The following is a 15,308-nucleotide window of genomic DNA, read 5'->3' as shown; positions in this document are numbered from 1 at the left end:
GGAACATCTGTGTCGAGTATAACCTGGAAGTCCCGAGGTCAAAATGGGAAATGCCCCCAAGGGTGGTGGAGAATGACCGAGCTAAGATCCTGTGGGACTTCCAGATACAGATGGACAAAATGGTGGTGGCTAACCAACCGGACATAGTGGTGGTAGACAAACAGAAGAAGACGGCCGTAGTGATCGATGTAGCGGTTCCGAATGACAGCAATATCAGGAAGAAGGAACACGAGAAGCTGGAGAAATACCAAGGGCTCAGAGAAGAGCTCGAGAGGATGTGGAGGGTGAAGGTAACGGTGGTCCCCGTGGTAATCGGAGCACTAGGTGCGGTGACTCCCAAGCTAGGCGAGTGGCTCCAGCAGATCCCGGGAATAACATCGGAGATCTCTGTCCAGAAGAGCGCAGTCCTAGGAACAGCTAAGATACTGCGCAGGACCCTCAAGCTCCCAGGCCTCTGGTAGAGGACCTGAGCTTGAAGGATAAACCGCCCACAGGGGCGTGCTGGTTGTTTTAATCTTACCCTACTCTCAAATACTTACAGAATTTTACAACTAATATCTCTTACAAAAAATGAATAAATAATGAAAGGAAAGGCAACAGAAGGGAGCAAAGTAACAGAAATACACTGGTCTTTTAATAATCCACCTGAGGTAAACTAAAAGGATTGGTACACATTTATTTGTACAAAACAATTTATTTTGCCTTTGTGAAATGAAAGAAGGACGTTTCATGACTTTAGTACAAACAATAACAGGTAAAGTAGGGTCTTTGTTCAGATATGTGACCAGCACCTCAGTGGTCACCGCCTCAGATATTTCTTGTAACATTTAAAATCCTTCTCTAAGGACAACGATCAACCACACTCCATCAAGCCACTCTGAATGAAAGATTTATAAGAGCTGGTTTGGAGTTTGCCAGATGCATTGAAGGAATATTAGAGCATGAGGAAAAAATATGATCCGATGTGCCAAAAACTATTTGGGCTGAACTCCAAGAACTCTGCCTGATGAGCACCAAGCACTGGTGTTCATTAAGCTCACTGGCGATCAGTAAGCTCACTAATGCTATCCCTACAGTGAAGCATGGTTATAGCATCATAATGCTAAAAGAGCGTTCCTCACCATTAGGGACACGGAGACTGCTCAGAATTAAAAAGAATATGAACAAACAATCTTTTAAGAGATCATACTCATGGATTTGACACAAGTCTGAATATACTTGAGTGGACTTGAAACCCACAGAATATCTATAGAAAAACCTTGAGATGGCATCCATTCTTTGTGATGAATCGTGAAAGGTTTTGCCAAATTAAAGCTCTACTGGCTGCCAATGCACTGGATGAAGGGTTGGAATGCTTTTGCAAAGAAAGATTCTTGTTTTTAAAATGACAATTTCTCAAAAGCATGTTTTCGTTTGCTCATTGTCATTTCTGCATACTTCTAATGTTACGTTGCCAAAATGTAAGCAAACGTAGACTAAAAACTGGTCTCAAATTAGTACGTTAGCCCAGACCTGTAGCTGAACTTTCATTACGGATCCATGTTAGCATTTTTCACTCTTAAAATAGCAGAGAAGCCACACTATACAACTCTACTGGTTACTTAAATCAACTTAAAAAAAAAAACAAAAGAAAAGAAAGAGAAAAAAAGACTGGAACTCAGAAATAAATCATCAACCCATACTTTTTCAGCAGCATTTAAACCTTTGAACTTGACTTAACAATTTCCTTAGAGAAATCATTTCATAAAATGACAGACTGATTAAACAGAATCACCAGCACAAACAAAAAAAACACACTTGTTACTATTTTCAGCATGTGGAAGTGGAATGCACGGGTAGTGGCAGCATCTGTCATATCACTGTGTGTAATTTCGTCAACCACTGTAAAGACATACAGGCTTAGCAGCGTGATTTATGGCTGGTCAGTTAGAGAAGATTCAAAGCTAAATTGGTTGTTATTACACTTTCCTCTCTCCCCTTTAGGCAGAACAGGACAACGGCCACCCCCTGCCAGCTTTTGCCAGCCTTCAAATCGAAGTTCTGGATGAAAACAACCAGGCACCCTACTTCCTGCAGCCTAGTTACCATGGCTACATCAGTGAGGCATCGCCAGTGGGAACCACCATAGCGACCAGCGCCAGCCTATCTGTACCACTGGCCATAATAGCACTGGATAATGATGTGGAGGAGGTATGATGAACATGTACAGAGCTGTAATTGATTACAAAAACATTGTTGTTACTGCTTAATCAAATTCTAACAGAGTGAAGAATGAAAATGCTCTTGTAAAACACAGAACGACGCAGCTGTTTTAAAATGGTTTGGATTTTTTAGTATGTGTAAAAACCCTTACAACATTTTGATCTGTTGAATCTACTTCTTTTATAGCTGGCACTCAATAAGACGCCTGTAGGTATCAGCTCGGTGCATTCCTTCTATCTTTACCTTCAGAGTTCTGAGTGGTGTTAACAAGGACTGTGCTTCTAACAACAGACACATGACTCACTTATGTCAATGCTCATTGGTGTTGTGATGTTAAAGTTTGCTATACTAGATGAAAACAGACCATTAGCCTTTTACTTCCTGTTGTATTAGAGATCATTTACCTCTGTAGGCCTGTCAAGCTCTTTGCTATCCTACTGATTTACTTGTTGTAAATAATACAACTGCTGAAAGGCACATCCTTGATAACAGGTAGACAAAATGCCTGTTATCTAACTGCCTACTAATCACACAGGTGATTGAAAATAATAGCTTAAGCTAGCAGATATTTTATTTTCTTTTTACAATTTTGTTTTATCAGGTGCTAGCTTACATATTAAGCTAATATTGCTGATTGAAAACACTGTCTCTGTTCTTCGCTCTATCTCATGTTTTCAGCAACATTGTTAAATAACAAAAAAGAGAGGGAAACTGAGTGACAGGTTAGCCAGACATTATTAGCAGCTTACATAGGACCACAAAAGCACATATTTTAATAACTTACGACTAATACATCTTTCTTTTTTTTCAGACCATAATAAAATGCACCACTGGACACTAATTATTATTAGGAACTCAAATCAGACAAAAGGAAAGGTGATTTAAGGGTCTTTGAATGTGGGATGTTTGCTGGTACCAAACAGGCTGAGCTGTATATTTTAGAAACTGTTAACTGACATTTCGCTACTATCTCCAGAGTTTACAGAGAATGTTCCAAAAAACAGGAAAAAAAATCCAGTGAGCAGCAGTTCTCTGAGCAAGTAGACTTTGTTGATGCCAGAGATTAGAGGGGAATGGCCGGACTGCTTTAAGCTGATAGGAAGGCAACAAAAAATCAGGTAACCACTCATTACAACCAGGGTCTGCAGAAGAGCATCTCTTGAACTTGAAGCAGAGGACCACTTCTGTCAGCTAAGAACAGGAAACTAAGGGTACAATTCACATGGGTGAATTCTAATCACCAAAATTGGAAAATGGAAGATTGGAAAAACATTGCCAGGTATGCTGCAATGTTGAGATTGTAGGATTAGAATTTTGATTAAGCAACATTGTAGCATGTATCCATCCTGCCTTAGATCAGCAGTTCAGTAATGATATGGGGGTATATAATGATGTGGTGGTATATTTTCATGGCACATCCCACTGTGCATCATTTAAATGCCACAACCTACCTGAGGATTGTTACAGACCATGTCTAGCCCTTCATGACCCAGTGACCAATCTTCTGATGGCTGCTTCCAACAGTTTAACTCGTCATATCAAACAGCTCAACTTGGTGAATGGTTTTTTGAACATGGCAATGAGCTCGCCGTATTCAAATGGCCTTTACGGTCGTCGGATCTCAACCCAGTAGAGCACGAGAGAATATGAATGTGAATGATTCTAACAAGTCAATATGCACTGAACTCTCAAAGAAATGTTTCCAGCGCAAAGAAGTAAGGAAGTCCTAAAAGGAAAAATAGACTTTGGCACTGTACTAGCAAGTTGTACTAATAAAGTGTCTGGTGAGTGTATATTACCTTTAGATGCCTTGCTGCTGGCGGGGCTATGTAGAACATATCGCAAAATCTAGATCTTGACAGGCCTACCAAAGCTATGACTAAACGATGAGGGCATGGGTCTATCTTCTGGTCAGCTGTTAGAAGCACTTTGGATCTCTTTACCTTACTGATATAAAATCCTGCTCTCATGTAAATAAACCAGCTCTTGCCTAGAAACAAAATGAAACCATCATGTAAACAAAGCTAGAAGCATGGTGACAGTATTTAATCATACCATACAGAAACGAGGGATTGGTCTATTCAAGTGTCCGTTTTCGCCGCCCTCTTTCAAGCTCTGCCGAATCTCGGCTTTGTGCCTTGCTTGCAGTGTGTGAAGTGCCCTATCTAATTTCCCTCTGAATCTGGATAGTAAAACCATTTCCCTCTTAAATTGCCTCTCGGTAATGTAAGATATTTACAGTGCTGCAACATTGTTATCGCCGATGCATTCCCAAGAGCTTAGTTTGTTTAAGATGTAGCATAGGCATTTTGACAAAAACAAGCTTTGGTTCGCTGCTTTCTAAAAGACCCCAACAGCTTGGAATGGGCTTAGAGAGGATAATGTGTGCATTTGTGTGCGTTCCCGGGACTGTGTATGTGTGTGTCAAGTGATATACATTGAGTTATTTTTAATATTGCTAACCCTGGCCTTTCCTCCAGCATTAAGCACCAACAATGATGATTAGTCCTAATTGCTTTTATGTGACATCCATCACTTTTATTTATGTGTGTGCGCATACAAATGCGAGTATCTGTGTGCGCCTGTAACTGTGCTGCTGTGTGTACGTGCATGCTTATTTATGACTCAATATCCACACCGGCTACATCGACAGTATTATCAGCTCCCCCCCACCCCCACCCTGCTGAGCCAGCCTTATCTGGAATGAGAGCTCCCCTCTCTCTCTCTCTCTCCCTCATGCGCACATACACACACATACAGACACACACATACACACAAACACAGAAGAGATGACTGTGTAGGTAATGTCAGAGGAGGGCTTGGATGAGGATTGCCTCTCCATCACTGAGTATAGCACACAGATACACACCGATTGAGCCCTCTTCTGAGAATTTGTTATGTCAAGAAAACACAAGGGATGTTTTTCATTCATATTCTTAACCATCTCTTGTCCAAGCACTTCTTTGTTCACAGCTGTTTTGCTTATGAAGCGTGTGGATTCACTGTGTTTTGCCACTGATATATTCAGCTTTGTAATGTATATATAATTATTTCAAAGAAACACAGTTCGACAGCTGGCTCTTGCCTACTTTTGCCCATCAATTATCATCTTGGCCAGAAATTCTGTGTATTTTTTTTAACCAATCCAGTGTAGCCACTTCGCTACAGGTTTGCATGTATAGTAATTAATGTAGATGAAAGTAAGACATGAGGGAACGGTATCCGAGTGCAAGCAATCCCCCAGCTGAGGATTTAAGGGTAAAAACAAAAAGTTAAATGTTGTAATGTTGTTATGTCTCTCTTCAACAGACACGGGATCCGCAGCTTCAATTCTCACTGGACAGCTATTCTCATGTTTTCTCTGTATCTGCTACTGGAATCAAAAGATACCTCACTCTGGTGCAGCCTGTCGACAGAGAGACACAAGACACCTACACATTCACGGTACTCTATGGGCTTGATGTCTGTGTGCACTACACAAAGTGTTTGCATGTGAGGGGAAAAGCGATAGATAAGTGTCTGAATGCATTTGAATAACTCCCCTTCAAAGTCAGATAAAAGCAGGGGTCTTGGGAAAAACAAACAAAAAAATCTGACGAAAAGAAGTGAAAAACGGAAACAAAATGACACCAGAGGAATATGGAGAAAAATAAAAATATGCTCGGGTTTCTTAACCTATGCTTGAGCCCGACTTTAAGCCATTTTAGCAGTAAGGCGAGAGAAGCGAGATAAAGTGAGGAGTGGAGAAAATGCAGAGGATGTGAGTACAGGTGAAGCACACACACAAAAAAAAGCGGATTAGAAAGAAGAGAGCGGGAGGTTACAGAGAACACAAACAACAGACCTACTGTGGAGGGAGGCGGATAGAGAGGCCTGAAGTACAAAAATCACGAGAAGGCGAAGGGAAAGGGCAAACATGGAAGGAATTTCTTCAACCTTCATATGTTTTTAAAAGTTGATTTGATTTTCTGTCCTAACAGTGCTTCTAAAAAATGAGTTTGAAATGACAGTATTAATTATTATACTGTCACTAGTAATTAATGCCTTTGTTGCTTAGTGTAGAAATGAATGTAGCAAACAAGACTAATTACAGTGATTACAGTCCTTCTGTGTCCACATCTTTCCGTATTTTGTCTGCTTCTGTCTGTCTACCTGGTACGTTTTCTTCATGTTCCCCTCTTCACCCTTTTTTTTTTTTTTTTTTAAATTTATCAGTGGAATCTAATCCAGCAGCTTCTTCATTGGTAGGGCGCATGTAAGCTGCCCAATGTCAAGCAGAGTATCAAAATGTACCTCAGTATATGATGTACTGCATTGTTACTTCACACAGTAGCTGTTATCTGACAAGCTCAGGCTGGTAACTCTGGCAGTGTGTGTGTGTGTGTGTGTGTGTGTGTGTGTGTGCACGTGTGGGACTGTATGTGGCTCTATGTGTCCTTGAGTGTGTATTCAGCAATTTGGGAGTTAAAGATGGAAAAAGCAAAAGGCCTGGTGTATTGATTTAAAGGCAGAGGTGTACAGTAATCATCATGAAAGCCTTGGAGGAGAAATTAAACTCAAGGCAGAGAGAGATATGAGAAATGGTGGGTGATTTTCATTTGAAGGAGTGAATCAGCTTCTTGGCAGATGAGCTTGTGGAGAAGATTGGTATCAGCGAAGAAACTTCTTTCCTGCCGATATTCGCTTTGAATGATTTCTAAAACATGGCTTAAATGCACATTTTCGCTTGAATTTTTCTGCTACTGCTACTGACTCATTCATGGGCGAGTGGAGGGACATTGGGGAAAAAAAGATGAAACCAGGCACGGTCATGAACAAAATTTGTCATGGATGTGAATTGACATTTGAATGTTTTGAACATCTCAGAGCATGAACTAAAGGACAGGGGAGACTAAAAACATGCTTGTGACATTCAAGTTTATTTAAATAGAAACAACATACTTAACGTGATTAATTTTATCTAAGTTAATCGAGCTCGTACGACTTGAACGACAATCAGTTTTTGACATTTCTCTCATGTTTTCAGAAATTGGTTGGTGAAGTTGAGCTTTTTTCATGTTTGTACCTATGAAGCCACAAAAATCGATGTTTTAAAGTGGCAGGGTGCAAAACACAATAATAAAGAATAGGCTCTACTTAGAGGAGCTCAGCAGTTTGCTTTCAGAAAAACATTACTGCTCACTTGATAGTAAGCAAAAGCCAGCCAGCTTCACCTTTATTGTACAGTATCCTTTCAGTCTTCTTTGTATGTGGTTGACTAAGCATAACTCTCACTGTTAATGCTATTTCTTATTTATATGCATTTTTAAATAAATGTGTGCATTATAAATGGCGATAGTTACCGGGAGTACTCTTGCGTGTAGGTTAAATTAGAGACAGCCAGCACTGATTAAAGCGTTTCCACAGTTTCCATTATTGTCTTCTTTTTCCTTTCTGTATACAGATTTTGTCATTCATTAATGACAATACTGTGAAGCATCTTGTAACTACACTCTCTTTATTGGCTACATCTCTTTGCTTGTTAATGCATATTTCTAATCAGACAGCATCCAAATGGAATAGAATAGAAATGAAAATTGAGTATTTTGCAAACTTCTGTTAAATGCTAAATTTTGAAGCACAGTGTCTACAGCAGAATACCACTCCAGGTGTCACTCCTTTCAGTTAGGGACAAGACACTGAGGCTACAACTCATCCAATTTGGCTTAGGGTATATGGCATAAACAGCATGGATCCATCCTGCCTTGTATCAACGGTTCACGCTGGTGGGGGTGGTGTAGTAGTGTGGGAGATTTTTTTTTTTTTTCCCCAGCAGAATTTTGGACCCAATAGCACCAACTGAGCGTAGCTTAAACACCTGAGTTTTGTTGCTGATCACGTCCATCCGTCTATGACCACGGTGTACCGATATTTTAACGTATATTCCGTGTCACAAAGCTCAGATGATTTCAAACTGGTTTCTTGAACATGATAATGGGTTCACTGTGCCCTCCACAGTCACCTTTGGGTTGTGGTGGAACCCAAAGATCTGGAGCAACCGTGTGATGCTATCACCTCAATGACCAAAGTCTATGCTTAATATTTCCAACACCTTGGTGATTCTGTGCAATGAACTGTACTTAAGACAAAAAAGGGGGTCCAACTCAGTATTTCAAGATAAAACTAATGAAGTAACGTCATTTAAAAATAACGTTGTTATTATTCTTGTTATCAAAAGAATCCTACACCGTAATTTTTTTTAAAGAGAAATACAAAGTTAAGGAAAATCAAGATGTCAAGCACAGATTCAGTGCATAGTCCACCCGCCTTCTCATCAGCAAGCCTCTCAAAATCAAGACTGTGTTTTTTTTTAAAAGAAGGAACACTTTGGCTCTTTGCTTTGTTAACACTGTTCCTTTTTCTGCCTTTGTCTCAGCTCGTAGCATCAGACGGTGTCCAGGAGAGCACTGCAGTTACCGTGGCCATAACAGTGTTGGATGCTAATGACAACACTCCAACCTTTCCTAATGTTTCCTATAATGTGAACCTGTTTATCGACATGATGCCTGGAGAAGCCGTGTTACAGGTACACACTGTCGAACACATACAGGTTAATAACATATCTAGTCTGTGGCAGCTTTAGCAGCATGATTCGTTAAAGCTTTTCTTGGAGCATGTTGATGAGTGTTTGGACATGAATCACATTTGCGTGTGTGTGTGTGTGCGTCTTTTCCTAGCTGTCAGCATTTGACTCCGATGCAGGTCAAAATGGTCTCATCACGTATCGGATTTTGGCTGGTCACCAAGGACACTTTGTCATAGGCAACAGGTAAATTGATGAGTGGCATTGTTTTTGTTTTATTTACTCTTTAGCATTGAGGAATATGCTTGTTTGCTATTTTGTTGCAATTTTGAGAAGACTGAAATCTCTAGCAGTAACCATTAATCGCTCAGCTAAACATAAAGGCTCTAAAAAGGTGAAACCTCTCGCCCGCACCAATCTATGCGGAAATAAATAAAATATGTATAGGCCTAACAATGACAATGAGTCACTTGAGATTTATTGTGGCCTTAAGGTTGCCAGGAAACCAACAGAGCATTGCAGTGGATAGAACTCCTGCCTAAGATGTTGCTTGGTATAAGTGGTTTAGACATTGGATCGAGAATACAAATAAATGTAGTGGCTAAATTGTCAGGCTTTTGCAAACTATGCATGTTAGAAATAATAGCATAATGGAAGTTATGTTGGTGGTTTTCTTGTATAGCTCAGGTAAAGTTAGAAAATCCACTATGAAAGTGTGATAAGTATTTATAATCAGATAAACGTAACTATTTTCACAGCAGTGGGATCATCACTGTGGCACCAGGAGTGGAGCTAAGTGTTGGGCAGAGCTATGCGTTGACCGTAGAAGCCATGGACAACGGGCCTGAACCCCACCGAAGGTAGGGGTTTCTCACTTTGTGATTCGCCGGGTATTTTCTTTCTGTCTGGTGATGAAACTCGAAAGGTCATCAGGTTTCCGGAGCGTCCACACTCATGGTCAGACACGGCACATCTCTGTCTGTCGCTTCCCACTTTGTTACCCCTCTCCTGTTACTCTTTCTGTTCGCCATTTTCAGACGAGTTGTTTTCATTCTTAGAAATATATATATATCATAAATTATAGTTTTAAATCGGAATAGAGCTGAAAAGGAGTCTGAAACAAGAAAATGGATAGTGTGAGTGTGAGGGGGGGAAGAAACAAGGCAGAATAATTGGGTGCCTCAAGACACCCTCTTCTTGAGAGCAGAAAGAAAATTATACTGTCTCTGACTCCAAAAAGGAACGATTTTAACAACTACTGACATACGTGGCATCTGAAATACTACAGAGAGAGGTAGAAAGTAAATGTAGTGCACTGTGGTCTGTTGCCTTCGAGGGGTACGGACAGACTTGATAACACGGCTTTTTAAATGTTTTCTGCTCTGCATCTCTACATCATTAATTGAATCAGTAAGGACCATAACTTTAAGCAAATCACAATTCCCTGCCGTTCTCCAACCAGCTTTATTAAATGGAAAAGGCAGCTGCTCCTAATACATTTTAAACTCTTTGTAAGTATTGATTTGCGTAGCTATAGTCTGGCAGAGATGTGAAATTTTTAGTTTCAAGCAGTTACCGTACAATATTTGAGAACAGAAGCAAATCCAACCATTGAACCACTCACCCACTGGAACACACATTGATGTAGCAGGTGCACTCTCGGAGAGTTTGATTTTTTTGAGCGTTTTGTGCCGATCCATGCTGCAACTTGACGCAAGAAACAAAAGAGACTCACTGGGAGCAAGCCATGAGCTTTTGTGTATAACAGTTACGCTTAGACTTTTTGATGTATGTCATCCTTCTTTTTGTGTTCCACTTAGTTTGGGTTTTTTTGTTTGCTTTCTTGTCTTGTTGTATATCATCAGATAGAGGAACACCATAAAGAAGATTGCACAAAAGCATCGGAGTAATTGGCATCAATGAAAACAAAAGTCATACTCGCTGATCTACATCACCACACAGCTTTCTGATACTCGATGGGTGTTGTTCTTTGTATTCTGCACTTGGGAATAACGCAGCAAAAGGACAAATTAACACTGTGCGTCCTTGTAGAAAGGACAAACAAGCCAAGTCCCTGCTTTACAAATGAGAAGCACAGAACAAAAGCAACACTTGGGTGCAAACATGGGGAAACATTTAATCAAGACTCTTTTTTTTTTTTCCTTTACACACCGCTTGAGGAAAAAGAACAGGGCAATACCCAGGTGATTATCACTTGTTAGGCAGGCTGCTATAACAGGAAGTCAGTCTTTTTAAATTGATGTAAGATGAACAGGTCAGTAGGAGATATATCTGAATTTCTGATTATAAAATACATTTGAGGATGTGATTGAATACTTGGACATTTAATTTGAACTGTCAGTGGGCACAGATTGAGACTTCTGCTCTCTTTAGAAATCTGACAAAAATGCACCTGTATTCAATCAGCTCCCCTGAGACGTGGTTAAAATGCTGGAAGGTGTAAAATGAACGTTTTTGCATATGATAAGCAGTGTGCAGCATCAGTAGTGTAGTGTCACTCCAAATAAAGTATCTGCGCCTAAATTTCATTCAGATATTCCCACAGCTCTGACAGAATAACGCACTGTACTCATGCACTATTATGTATGCAAACGTATGTGCTGGTGCTTGGGCAAGATTTGAGAATACAGTGCAGCTCAGCTCACTTATGATGTATAAGGTAAGAGCTTCATTAATAAAGAGGTTGTATTTTAATAGTTGACATTTTGATTAGAGGTAATATCGTACATGTAGTTTGGGAAATGAACACTTCAATGCAAATATTAAACTGTAGCTTGTGAATTTTTAACTGAAGATTTCAACTGTGACTCTGGGAAACCCGCATCTCAGACAGATCAATTGATAAATTTCATATAAATGGCAACAAAAATGTATTGTGCCACGTGCTTAAGTACACACAGTTCTCTCATTTTGTCTCATACTGAAGGTACGGTATGTAATAAACTCAGAAGAAAGACTTCCAAAACAGTTGGAAGCAAGAAATTAACTTTAGATCACGTCTTATTAGCCTGACCTGTCACAGACATGTTACATAATTGTAACGCAACCTTTGCTTGGTTTTAGCGTAAAGAAATTATTTAAGAATACATTTCCTAAATTGCAGCTGGCCGTTTTGTGATTTTGGTTGCTATGCATTGGAGAAATTGCGCTGATTGGATGAAGTAACTTAATTTTTATTTAGACAATAAATCATAGAGGTTACTGCCATAACAATTATTCACAATGTTAAATTGACCAGACAGAAACATCAGAAATATCCCGACCACATGGGTTACCTCTGGATATCAGACACTGTTGTGCCCTTGTGCTTTGTGTTTTACTATTAACGTCAAACAGTAGTTACATTTCTCTCAGTTCTGATTGCATTTTGGGAAGCTAATGTAAATGTAAATAATTTAAAAAATAAAACGCACAATGCCTTTCATCTCAAGCTTCCAAAGTTCAGGTACTTTATAAAGCATTAAAGCTTTTTTGCATTTTCTGGCCTGCTTACTGCCCTCACATTTACTCTGAATCAACCTACCAACTCTAATACATTAATTCAGCAAGACTGATAATATCTAATGTGTAGAGCAAGAATAATGTATGGCTTGCATGCCACATTGCTTTTCTGGAGCAATATTTCTCAGTCATTCCAAAACTAGAATCCTTTTTTATCCTTCTAGCCATGAAGCTGCCAAATCAATATAGAATGTGAACTTCTGCAGATTGAGGTGGTTCCAGTGATTGGCATGGAGATTGTCCCCAAATTTCCCCAGACCCCCGTTTATCTCAGCTGAAAATGTAACCTGCATGACAAATCAATATCTCTCTGTGCTACAGTACCTGATTTGTTAAAACTATGAATGAGCTGCGTCCTCATTATGATGGCAGCTAACAAAAACAAAAGAGAGCATTTTTAAAGTATCACGTTAGGCGTCTGGAACTTTTAATAATGAAATAAATCACCACAAGAGAGAGAGAAGATAACACAGATGAAGATGTTAGATAAAAAGTGAATTTGCAAAAAATAGATCATTTTTACTGTACCTTACATGTCATGTAGTGAATTATGAAAGGGAGCACAAGTGATGTGACTTATCAACTACAACTAGCAAGCTTAGTTAACAAGGTGCATTGACTGTATATGTGCATCACCCAGACATCAATATTTGCTAATTAGTGCTAAGTAAGATGAAAAAAAATACTAAAAATTCACTCACTGAAACTGGAGCAGAGACCTTTGAATGTGATGTGCGGTTTTCTTACATTTAGCTGATAAATTAATTCGCTTCAAAAGGCACCAAAACCATATACACAATCAAAAGGTCCAGTTCAGTAATTTTAATTAGCTGAGGTGAAAAAAGCCAACAGCTATAACCACGAGTATTAACTGCCTTTTAGTCAAAGATTATCCTTGGCTTTTAGCAATTCAGTCAGGTAAGCATTTAAAAATTCAGCCCCATGCAGTTAGCATGAAAAGGGAGGTCAAGACTATATCTACCAGGCTGCAATGTTTTTTAATGCTCTTAACTTTTCTATGGAGATGTTTGAAGCCAGCTTTAAGAAACAGTAGTTTTTGACACTTCTGCTTCTGGTTTTCCAGCCCTGGATGTTACCTGTTTAAGTCAAGATTAATACTATACTAGGACAAACACCCAAAAGATCGTCAGTTTCAGATCATCAAACAATTTTCATGTTAGACAAAGATAACCAGAGTAAATATGAAATGCACTTCATTAATTAAAAAAAAAGATTATCCAAACCTGCCTGACCTAATAACTGGTTGTGCCTCACTTGGCAGCAATAACTACAATCAAGCCATATGCAATAACTGCTAATGAGTCTCTCACATCACTGGTGAGGAATTGTAGCCCAGTCTTCTTTGACGAATTATTTAAATTCAACCACATTGGATGATTTTCATGAAAGGACTGTGGTCAGCATCTCAATCTGATTTAAGTCTGGGCATTAACTAGGGCACTCCAAAACTTTCAATTTTTGAGAGCAGATTCCATCAATTACAACAAGTTATCCAGGGCCTGAATCTGCAAAGCAGCTTGTTTGTTCTGTAGATATCATTCTAGGGTCTTTTGTGACCTCCTGAGTGGGTCGTTAATGTGATTTGAGGGAATTTTTAAGGTAGGTTCGTCACTGTTCCAAGTTTTCTCCGTTTGTAGATAATGGCACGTCTTTGGGTTATCCCCTTCGAGAATGATAGATGTCAATGACTTTGTTTATCAGCTGTTTATCAGCTTGGGGTTACTTTTTTACAAAGGGTCAGGTAGGTTTCCATAATTTGTCACTATTTATAAATAAAATGATTTAAAAACGGCATTTTGTATTTACTCGGGTTGTCTTTTTCTAATATTGAAATTAGTTTGATGATCTGAAATTCATCATCATGGTACTGTATAGGTGCAAACATGGATGCATTGGGTATTGATGCTTTGGAAAACTTTGAGTCTTAATTACATTTCATGGTACCACACATTCTCATTGAGCAGTGGAAAGGGTTAGGGAGAGGTTTGTGGTTTGTATTGCTGGCTTGCATTGAAAATAACAAGTAGTCAGTACATTCTACATTGTCTACAGGAACCTGATGCTAATTTGATCATACTTGTGAACAAATGTGTTCAGGGTAGCCTAAATGTTAAACAGGAGTCCCTGTTTTTATTTAGAACTGCCATTTAATGCCATTAAATATAAAGCTTGACATTTAATTCAATAATGATTTGTTGGACAACCAAGCTTTAAAAGTCTAAACGGGTTATTTGTGTTTCCCATCAATCTGAATGGTGACTCGAAGCTTAAGCGAGGTCAGTCGCTTATAAATTTGTGTTCGGACCATTGTTCTCGAGATTAAACATCTGCCTTCTCTTTTAATTTGTGGCAAAGAACATAAGGTAGGTGATTAAAAGAACAGATTGTGGTTTTGTGTTTGTGTGCCTGCAAGGAGAAGCATTCATATACAACCATATCTGTGACCGAATTCTAGGATGTCAAACTTGAAGGCGAAATAAGTCTCAGTTACAGTATAAACCATGTCTGAATCATCTGCAGTCAATCGGTTTTCATCAATAATGCCTGAATTGTGCTAATAAAATGCTGGCTCTCAGTCTCTCTGGTGGCTTACATTTTCCAGCCTTCATGTAGTTCTTTATTTATTTATAGTTGTGAGTATAAACAGATTTTGTGGGCTATTGTTTAGACCCGTGTTTCTTTGGCGTTTTCAACCGATGATCCAGTTTGAGTGGAGTTAATCTCTCGCTTCTCCCCTTGCTGAAACTCAGCACTCTCACCAAGTAGAAACACAAGCTAAATCCCTGCAGTTTCTTTTTCTCTTAAATTCATGATCGGTCAAGCTTGATGTTAAAAGCAGGAAATGGGTGTAATAAAGCTTTTCAAACCTGTTAATGTAGGGTTAGTATTTAAGACTGTGGTGGCACTTGTTTTTGCAATTTAATCCAAACGATCTTCCGTCTGCCACTGTGGGCCACAACACTAATAAGAAATTAATTCTAATAAAATAAAATGCGCAAAG

At 39.2% G+C, this 15,308-nt stretch overlaps 1 protein-coding gene across 1 annotated transcript in view; it reads left to right on the top strand.

Annotated features, from left to right (window-relative positions):
* Positions 1-15,308, top strand: part of LOC146512705 (protocadherin-15-like) — a 231,453-nt gene that overhangs the window by 88,972 nt on the left and 127,173 nt on the right. The window contains exons 12-16 of the mRNA XM_085171180.1: positions 1,984-2,190; positions 5,512-5,646; positions 8,618-8,767; positions 8,919-9,010; positions 9,523-9,624. Of these exons, the coding sequence (XP_085027306.1) occupies positions 1,984-2,190; positions 5,512-5,646; positions 8,618-8,767; positions 8,919-9,010; positions 9,523-9,624 (686 nt within the window). The remainder of the gene's footprint in view (positions 1-1,983; positions 2,191-5,511; positions 5,647-8,617; positions 8,768-8,918; positions 9,011-9,522; positions 9,625-15,308) is intronic.

Source organism: Neolamprologus multifasciatus, chromosome 8 (assembly GCF_963576455.1).
Source record: "Neolamprologus multifasciatus chromosome 8, fNeoMul1.2, whole genome shotgun sequence".
Taxonomy (NCBI): Eukaryota; Metazoa; Chordata; class Actinopteri; order Cichliformes; family Cichlidae; genus Neolamprologus; species Neolamprologus multifasciatus.
The sequence above is the reverse complement of the archived record's forward strand: the minus strand, read 5'-3'. Positions and strand labels throughout refer to the sequence as shown.